We start from the raw sequence: 10,715 nt of genomic DNA, 5'->3' as shown, positions 1-10,715 counted from the left end.
GTGTCAGCACGTTCGCTTCCCCGGATGCCGACATGACCTGGCACCCAGCAGACAACGACGACACAACCCTGTTCTGTAATTCATGGCATCTCAAAATAATGTCCTGCACAACACAGTGCATACTGAAGACATTCTGTATACTCAAAATCACACTCTGAGAATCGGTGCAAATAAGCACACGACGGAGGGATAGCGTGAGAGCGTGGTCAATTCAGCAGTGAACACGGAACACAGGCGATGCAAATGGAATTCGGAGCTGCCCCCGTCGGTGACAAAGGCACAGCCCACAGAATTCTCATTCTTAGAACCGTCCGTAAAGAACACACTAAAATCGGGGTACTGATCTTACAGTGCGGAAAACTCTTGCTGGTACACCTGGGAACTAGTAACCTGTTTCGAGTGCAGAGACAAACGTAAATCATGGCGAGGTGGACGAAGTAGCCATGGGGGAATAGCACAAAAGTGAACCAACGAAAGAGAGGGCCATATCAAATCGTCGGCAAGGAAACTCTCACACCCACGAATGTACCGTGGACGTGTAGATCGAGAACGTGCAGCATAGCGTTCGTATATCCTACCACCACGGAGACATGGTCGACACGGGTGGTCTGCAATACAACGCACATGCGCAGAATAATTAAGAAGTAGTCTGCTGCGACGATAGGCTAACAAAGGTTCATTGGCTTCAGCATACAGGCTGGCGACAGGACTAGTTCGATAGGCTCCAGTAGCAATACGAATACCCAGGTGATGCACTGTGTCAAGTTGTCGTAACAGAGAAGAAGCACGAGCAGAACCATAGACAATACAGCCATAGTCTAACTTGGACCGAATTTGACTACGGTACAAACGAAGGAGAACAGTACGATCAACACCCCATGTGCGGTGGGAAATGACACGAAGGAGATTCAGAGCTCGAAGACAAGAGTATTTAAGATTCCCTATATGTGGTGCCCACGACAAGCGACGGTCAAAGACCAGACCCAAAAAACGGACTGTATCAACGAATGACAAACGGGTGCCATCGAGGTACAAGTCCGGGTCAACAATGCAGGTACGCTGCCGGCAGAAGTGAACACAGTGGGATTTCTCGGTAGAAAAGCGAAATGCAGTCTCATTCGACCAGCGAACAAGACGACTGAGTGTCAGTTGAAGCTGTCGAGTAATGCCGCGAAGATGGCGGGAGCGACAGAAAATGAGGAGGTCTTCAACGTAAAGTAGACCAGACACAGGAGCTTGGATCTGCGAAAGAACACTGTTGACTGCGACAGCGAACAACGTGACACTAAGGACAATGCTTTGTGGAACACCATTTTCTTGTACAAAGCGCTCTGAGAGACTAGATCCCACACGCACTCTAAAGTGTCGCTCGTGAAGAAAATTCGTGATAAATTGCGCCATATGCTCACGAATACCCCAGTCATATAATAGTTTTAAGATACCGTAACGCCATGTGGTGTCATTCGCCTTCTCTAAGTCAAAGAATATAGCCACAAGATGTTCTCCGTGTAGAAAGGCATCTTGAATTTGACCCTCAAGATAAGCAAGATTGTCAATAGTTGAGCGGAAACGACGAAAGCCACTTTGAAACTTGCTCAGAAGTGAACTGGATTCCAAATACCACACCAGGCGCTTGTTGACCATTCGCTCTAGCAGCTTACAGACACAGCTCCTGAGAGCAATGGGTCTGTAGCTCGTGGGGCTAGTTGCGGCTTTCCCTGGCTTTAAGATAGGAAGAACCAGGGCCTCACACCAAGCAAGTGGAAAAAACTCCTCAACCCAGATGCGATTATACAGCTGCAGTAGTGAGTATCATGGGAGAGGTTGCGCATCATATCATACGAAACATGGTCAAGCCCGGGAACAGTATTGGACGATTCGCGGAGAGCAGATTAGAATTCAAGGAGCGTTATAGGCCTCACTGTTGGCGCTACGGAAATTTAACGGGGTTCGCTCTAGCTGAGGACGTGAACGAGCAAAGGCTGGTGGGTAGTGATCCGACTCAGAGATAGTGGCAAAATGGTCACCCAATGTATGAGCTATCTCTGAGGAATTGGTCTCTGGATCACCATTAATTCGTTCATTCATTAGCCAATGTACACCAATCTCGGGAATGATGTCTTTTTTCACAAAACTGAGCAGTAGCAACCAAATGTAAATAGAAACTTGAGGTATGTATCTATAATGCTAGGTTTGTGGGGAGGTATGGGGGAGGGGGAATGTAAGGTAGTATACTTTAAAGAATACATATATCGTTCTGTGTATACTGTATGTATAGTTTTTTGTTTTTATGATAAATAATATGAGGGTATGGCGGGGGAGGGAGTATGTAAGGGACCATATTCGTGTCTAGGGGTATATATGTGTGTTTGTACATATGCATTAATGTAGCAATTGTAATTTTTATGGATTCGATGTCAATGGTAGTACGTATATCTAGTATACATTTGAGTTGGTTGAGTGTAAGAAAAGGCAAACATAGCCTTAACTCTGCCGTTAAATAAATAAATAAATAAAATAAAAAATAACAGGTTCTCATTGCTTACATTTTCTGTGCATTTGAGTGCATGTGTGTCGTTTCCCTACTTTTTGAAAGTATTCTTTTAGGTGTAAATATGGAAGTCGGGCAACGAAGAAGAAGCAACGTATGGTCGTCGTTTTCGGGAAGAGTTCATTGTTTTTGTGAACATTGTTTTTCCATTGTGTCATTTAATGGTGGCTTAACTAGAAATCTAGGCAGACATTTGCGACTGAAGCATTGTGGTGTGAAAATTACCAGGCAGGATCAAGAAAAACGTTGTAAAAGTGATGGCAACTCAAGAACTATTCCTGATGAAAATCCGTCGTGTCTGCAGGTGAAACAAGATTTGATCAGCCACGTACATCTGCAAGATCTTCGTCAGTCTGCGTGACACCTCTAACGACTTTACGTGAATCCCAAAGCTGAGTCATTGATTATATTGCGAAAAGTTTGTTAGTTGGTCCAAACTCTTAGGTAGACAGTTGGTAAAAATGATTGCAAAGGAATATCTATCACTTTCCGTAGTCAAGACTACGAATTTAGAGAATTTGTTAGAATGCTAAATCCATCGTACCTATTACCTAGCAGCAAAACAATATCTTCAAATTTATTTGTGTGTATACAACGAATCAGTTGAAATAGTGCGTGATGCCATGAAAGATGTTGACGTCTTGGGAATTATCGCTGATAACTGGATCTCCGTAAGTAATGAAAAGTACATCGCAATTACGGTAAATTTTATAAAATCACAAATTACCTTCTTGATTATTTCGTACACAACCGACAACTTCGCTGACGATCTTAACAAGTGTTCCATCAATAGAAATATGTTGCGGATAAAGTTATATCAGTAGTAACAGATATGCTGCAAATATGAAGGCAGCTGTGACAAAGTTAAGTGTATGGGATACACAGGGAATATGCCGATAACCTAACTTAGTGGTTCAAGTGGCTGTCAAACGAATTCAAAATATTCAATCAAAAGTCCAGTATTTTACAAGAAGTCCACAGGCTATGGGGAAACTACAAAGCCTACAGAAACAGATAGATTGTCAGGAGCTCAAGTTCAAACAAGATGTTATGACGAGATGGAATTCAAGCCTGGAAATGATTGAAGGAACACTTTCTCTTAAAGAGCCGTTCATTTCTGCCTTTGCAATGCTGATCCCTGGGCTGAATCAACTCAACCATCTGGCAGGAACGCCTTGAACGAAGCGCGTGAAATCTTAAAAGTTTTCCAAGTAGTGATTGTAGAGATAAATGGAGAAAAGTCGGTGAATATCCCGAAAGTAGTTGTTTTGAAGATACCTTGATGCTTCATTGGCGAATACACCGATCTTCCGAAGCAGGTCGGAGAAATGCTAACCATATTGATCACGGAATTCACCAACCGATTTTCGTATATTGACAACGAAATAGTATTTGTAGACAGTACTTTTCTAGAAAGTCGATTCGAAAAGCAAGGTTTCGAAGGTCAGCCAGACGTATGGAACATTAGATAGAAATGGAAGCAAAGTTGTCGTCTGTGAAGCAAAATATGTCGCCACCCCAACACCTTTATTGACATCCAGTTGCATCCTGTAGAAAAACTTTGACACCAGGGAAGAAATTTAACTAGATGAGAATAGCTCACAGCAGCAGGGATATTCAAGTTGGACCAATTTTTACAAGAACCATTGCTATCCCGATCTGAAAACCTTTAGGTTCGGTGCAATGGAAGAAATTGTTTCTATTCGCTTATTCCATATTATGCGTGGGAGACTTGCTGTACCACCGACTTCAGTTCCATGAGAAAGGATATATTTTTTTTTTCGAAAAGTGGGAGAAGAAGTAGAGTATCTTCTCAGAAGGTATCGCAATTATCATCCCAGGACGTAAACATGTAAAGCGCGTGCGTCCCACACAATATTGAAACATCTTACGAGTGTCCATTCATCTTTGCGATATACATTTGAGTACCTAAGACGTCCTAGGCATGTTTGCAGTTTGTTGTAGTGTGAGGTATATCTGTGTGCATGTATGCGCAATTATAAGTTATTTAAGGACCATTATATTTGTTTAATAGAATAACCACTAAGTGCCTTTCGATCCAAAATAAACAAGTATGGACAGTTTCGAATACATGGAGTTTAATGGCCTCTATTTGTTTATATATACCTGATACGTATATATTTGTATATAAATACACACATGATATGATTATTGTAAATAAACCTGATTGTCCATTTCCACTAAAGTTACAACAGAAAGAAGTAATATAAATGGCAGCTATATTGAAATCTCGAATTCAACAAGGGTGAAAGCAGGATTGTAATCCTCCGTTTTGGAGGTAGGGGAGTTTAACGGGTTCCGCTCCAACCGGGCCGTAATGGGAACGAAATCTGGAAGATAACACGCAGACTCAGGCATAGATGCAAAATGCTGGCCCAATGTACTAGCTACCTCTGAAGGGTTATTCTCTAAGACACTACGGAGAGATAAAGCAGGGACAACAACAACAAAACAATTAGTTCCAGTAAGAGAGCGGACCCAAAGTCACAGTAGACATCGCTGTGCGACTATGGATGGAAGAGACGTAATTTCTCCAGGTCTGACGCTTGGAAAGCTTGGTAAGACGTTTAGCTTGAGTATGTAGAATGCGACAGCTTTCAAAAACTTCGTCAGGGGGATGACGATTAAAAGTGGGAAGAGCACGCCGACAAGCCAGAATAGCCTTAAGAATGTCCGCACACCACCAGGGACCACGCCAGCGGAAGACGTCGCCACCCCATTCTGGGAAAGAACCGTGAACAACATCTAGAACAGCTTCCTCGAAAGCCTCTCACGACAATGAAACTCACTGATCGCACGAAATTTACGCCAGTCAGCACGCTTAAGATTGAAGCGGTGGAGAGGAAAAGGAGGAGTAACAGGGAGACCTTCAACAAACAAGGGAAGTGATCACTGCCACAAAGATTAGGATGCACTCTCCATGTCAATGAGGTCAAGACACCAGCACTGCACATGGAGAGGTCGATACAAGAATATGTGCCATTGGCAGTAGAGAAATGAGTAGGACTGCCATCAATAAGGATAAGCAAATCACTCTCCTCAAGAAATTCGGTGACCTCGCAGCCACGACCGTCAGTACGGACAGAGCTCCACAGACGGTGATAGGCATTAATGTCTCGTACAAGCAAGAGTGGCGGCTCAAGCTGATGGAATAGCTGAAGCAGATCGGCGGTTGTAAAGGCTTCTGAGTGAAGAACGTATAATGAACAAACTGTAAGCGGGCGAGAAAAGTGTACTCGCATCGAAACATACGCACTAGGACTAGGAATATAAGGACGGACATTCGGGCGATAATAAGCAGTCTTGACGTATTCCGGAAGCGTGGGCAAACTAAAAGTAAGAATCAGGAACTGGGTGGCGACGAGTTCACCTGACTTCTTACTTTTGATTCGAGATACGTCTGTAACGTGTTGGTCCGCTAACTCCGACTTAATTTCCTCTTCGGTGGTATTGAGGAGATCCCAACACGATATTACCCCTCTAGAAACGTTCAGCATACGATCAGCTCGACTGACACGTTCACCGGTCCAGTAGAAGTTAACTTAAGTAGCTTCGTTTTCCTCTCGTCTGTCGTTTCCACCAATAAAGTGCAATTACGCAATTTCTTCATGTCTTTAACTTGTCCGGCATGGTAGGTGATAACTTTATGAATAACAAAAGGGGACAAGCCCTTAATAACACTCGCACGGTTGGGATCAGGGTTGGCACTATCAACGTCTTTATCATTAATTACAAGATATCGGACAACAGGGGTCGCGATACTTGTCTTTTCCACTATCTCAGTTTCACTTGGTTTGGGATCTTCCGCGAGGGAGAGCCCGGATCTCTTTTTTGTGTTTTGGTGCCGATGTAAGAAGGATTTGTGTTAAACATTGAAAAAGGAAAAAAATTGTGGGAGGTCACACCGGGGCGTTAACGGGGATAACTAACGCTACCCCCTGGCAATCCTCTCAGCACACCCACAACCTTAGTATCAGCGTGGGGCCGACGTGGTCAAGGGGTAGAGTGCAAGAAAACCATTCCCGTCGACAAAAACGCGTGAGCCCGGAAAAAGAAAGAGGTGAAATAAAAGAAAAGAAACCTGTCCAACTAAAAGATGGACCCCCACCAGCCCAGGAAGAAACAAAAAGGTGCTGATATTTTTGGATTTTGTATTTTTAACATTTTTTGTGTATTTTCAAGTTTGCATTTTTTGTATTTTTTTTTATTTTCTAAGACTCCGGACGACAAAAACACTGGACGCACACAACAGTTGGCCGGGAGGGTGCACGTCCTCCCCAAGTGGAGGAAAAGTTCCACTAGACCTTTCTCTTCCCACTAGCCACCCGCGAGTCCGGTAGCGGTATTCGCGGCTGAGAAGGCATGCAAACGATGCAGATGAGGGGTGATATATGAATGAATGATGAAGCCGCCCTCTAAGCCCCACCCCTCCCCGACGATGACCGTCCACTACATGGAGGGGGAACATGGAAACTTTTATAGAGGTTAGAGTTCATGGTACGCTGAAGGATTTTATTTCAGGTATGACATGACATCATCATATTTTATTTTCTGGAGTGGAACTCAGAGCATTAGAAGTATTTCAGTACATTTGGAAATGTGTCTAACAGCAATGCTTGCTGGACTGCTTCATTTGCTTATAAGATACATAAATAGATATATAAAGGACGGTCAGTTTTCGATTCAGCTGATAACGAATTTCCTACCTTTTTTCTTGTATCTCCTACGCGCAGATATTGAAACTTAACAGTAGAATCCAATTCGGTTTGATTATCCCTCTCGTTAAATGTAAGCGTCTCGTAGAGAGCTGTAGGAGTGTAAGTAAGCTTACGGAAATTCTGTTTTCTATCACCGTAATTTTTCATTCTGTTCCTTGATCTTCTCATATTTTCTTCAAATTATATCCATATACTGGTGAACTTACTTTAAACCAAGAAGATCCATCATAGCTTAGAAATTTTAATGGCTGGAATTGAAGCACTCTTTGCACTACTTTGGGATTGTTTACACACCTATCCCAAATTGTTGATACTTGGACAGCGGACTTCTTCTTCTCTTCCGTAGCTGATCCTTTCGTCCGATATTTCTCATAACAAGAACACATCTTCTCTAACCTTTTGGTGGGTCCAGTGCAACATCATTTCCGAATGATGTTTCCGTTGTTTCAGGCACAAAGTCTCAATCACAATCAGCATCCAAATCAAAAGCAATATACATAGAGTAATTTTGGGGTAATATGCGCAGTTTTTGACATTAGGCCTTCTAAAGTTGTAACTATCAGACCAAGAAACCCTAAAACTTGGGGAAATATATATACATCTTTATTCTACCTACCGATATAAAATACGTTTGTGAACTCAGCTTAGCAGAGAAAATAATGGAGATAAAAGTGACCCTTCCAAAACAGGCATATTGCTCCAATATCGGGCTAAAAAGCAGATATAGGAAAAATTTGCGCACAACTGCATTTAAAATATATCTGGAACTCTTCTCTGTTTTATTGATAGATTCACATACATATGAGTAGAAATAAATGTTAACAATACTAATGTACTATTGCTATAAAATATCTACACCTTGAGCACGTACTAGTTTAGGCATTATTGTGGAACATTGTTCTTAATACCTACTCCAAATCATTAACACACTGTAGGACCTACACATTAAAAAATGTAGCATATCTAAATGTTTGCATGAAAAAATTTGTGAGTACTGCAATAATTATGGACAACCTGTACAACAAGCACTGTGTGTAGATTAAACATACCTGATATAGTCTAAATATATGCCTACATAGCCTAGTAAAGGTTCTAACATGCTGCACTTCAGAAACCAGTCACATTAGTTTTTTTTGTTTGGACATCAAAAATGATTTATGGAAGTGATTTTAACAGTTGTCACAAGTTAACAATACTTTGTTTCTTAAGTTTTTTCTGATGCACGTTTCATGATACCACTTGAAGCATCTCATACACTTAACCCAATCACCTATGTTGGTTGCTTCACTTGCATAGTAATACCTGTTCCAGGAAGCACAATAATTGTTGGGATCTGCCATCGTCTGACGTGTGTGAGGTTTGAGTGAATCATTTCGGCTGCAAATAATTCCTACAGTTCCCTTTGCACGCACATTACGTTTAAGTTTCTTGTTTTTGACTGATGATGAACTAGTAATCTTTGGTTTCTTCTTGTTGAGAATTTCGATATGTTGCGGGGTTCTTAGACATGTTGCACTTCTGCCATACGTAGTGCGAGTAGCCTCTTGACGGGTAGGAACAGGCATGATATCTTGAAATGACGTAGTTTGGTCCCTACTTTTATCACCAACATGCACTTCTGCTGCAGCAATTTGTTCTCTTCGTGAAGCAGTTCCTTGTGTTCCTTCAAATTGTCCGGAAGTACTGGTTGAAGGTTTTACCGAAGTGTCTCCTGGCATTGTATCCACCTGGAACGCATTATTTGATATGGCAACAGGGTGTAATGGATAAATTCCACGTGTGCGGAAACCGTTCACTGCTGAACCCCACGCTGCAGCAAAAAGAGATCCAAAAACAAATTTACTTATCTTCCTTTCTCTATTCTGCTGAATGAAAGGTGAACATTGTTCATTCCAATAGTGCTTTAATGACCGATATATTGCTCTGTCAAGGGGTTGTAGCCAGTGTGTAGTATGGCTTGGAAGGCACAATAGAGCTATTTGATTATCTTCAATGTTATTGTAGTGTGTTGTATGACCATCTAATAACAGCAGAACTCTTCCTTGAGGCTTGTGGTGCTGAAAATGTAACCAGAGCATAAATGCTTCCTCTGTCATGTATCCTGAATCAGTCATAGTAACTACGGAGCCTGGTGATAGCCCATCCTGAAATTTTTCTCTCATTCGAACACCCTTAAAAATGATAAAGAGTGGAACGTAAACCGCTGAAGCACTCATACATCCAATTACAGTTACTGTTTACCCCCGTATTTAATGCATGCACCGATTTTTTGCCTTTGGCAGCCAACACTTTTCCTGGTTTAAATATCATTTGCAAACCCGTCTCGTCACAGTTGAAAATATGTGATGAAGGCAAAAGATTACCTCCAGGTTCTTCCATTTGTTCATCGAGGAGTTTGAAAAAATTGTCACATTCAATTTTATTCAAAGAATCTGAACGTGCGTAAGAGAGGGGTTGAGCCTTTCGAACACTAACAACATTGTTCCGTTGCAGCAACCCATACAACCAATCATATACTGCAGTTTCAGTGCGCGAACTAAATGGGTGTTTCACTCCATTCTTCTCTGCATATTGATATTTGATTTTTCGAGTGTAAGCCATAGTTAGTGGAAAACCCTTTGATTCCAACTGCAATAAATGTCTTACTAAGTCCTTCTCCGCTGAACCAAGCACTATGGGTCGTCCTAATTCTGTTCTATACATAAAGTCGCTGTTGAGACGGTGCTGCAAAGTTCTTCGCGGTACTCCACATCTTTTACTGGCTCCATAAATGGTCATACGTTCTCTAATAGCTGTCAGTGCTTCTTCCACTGCTTCCTCTCCGAAGGAACATCTCTGACTTCGTCTTTTGTATTCACGAACCATGGTCGTTCATCTGAAAGTAGAACAAAACAAATCCTCAGAAACCAAATGCGAAAGCTATTACTGTAACATATTTGTTAATTATAGTATGTTCTTTCAATGGAGGAAATATTGTTTGTAATATGATTAGAATTGTAATGGAAAATAAAATATATCTTCATGTTTCTACAGCTTGCTTGAGTGTGCATTAGGCAGGGAAAAAAACGTAGACAATTATAAAGTTTGTAAATTTACATTCTAGGGTCACGTATACCACGGATGGACACCCGTAGCAAGGTTTTTTTTTCAACATGCAAAAGAAGCATTAAATACTTCAGTAAGCCATGAGCCGTTTTTATATGTTACATGTGGAGGCCATCTATTCTCAAACGCATATTACACTTCACGCTACGTGTGCCTGTCGGTACAATACGAAGCCTCAAAGAGTATAGGTTGCATGTCCAAGGCTGGTGCACGTTGCCAGCTGAAGTGAATACGGTGAGACCACGGATGGTACAGGTATCAGCGAGGGTGTTAAAAACGCGCCTATATTTTCGAACTAGGATGTACTTTCCATTATGCTA

General features: G+C 41.8%; 1 protein-coding gene across 1 annotated transcript; it reads right to left on the bottom strand.

The window, feature by feature from the left end:
- Positions 1 to 9,462: 9,462 nt before the first annotated feature.
- Positions 9,463 to 10,155, bottom strand: LOC145689521 (uncharacterized). The gene has a single exon (XM_081763697.1). The coding sequence runs from the start codon at positions 10,153 to 10,155 to the stop codon at positions 9,463 to 9,465; it is 693 nt and encodes a 230-aa protein (XP_081619823.1).
- Positions 10,156 to 10,715: the final 560 nt, after the last annotated feature.

The sequence above is a fragment of the Thermobia domestica genome, chromosome 7 (assembly GCF_964235325.1).
Source record: "Thermobia domestica chromosome 7, izTheDome1.hap1.1, whole genome shotgun sequence".
NCBI lineage: Eukaryota > Metazoa > Arthropoda > Insecta > Zygentoma > Lepismatidae > Thermobia > Thermobia domestica.
Note: the sequence above shows the minus strand (reverse complement) of the source record. Positions and strands in the feature narration are given on the sequence as shown.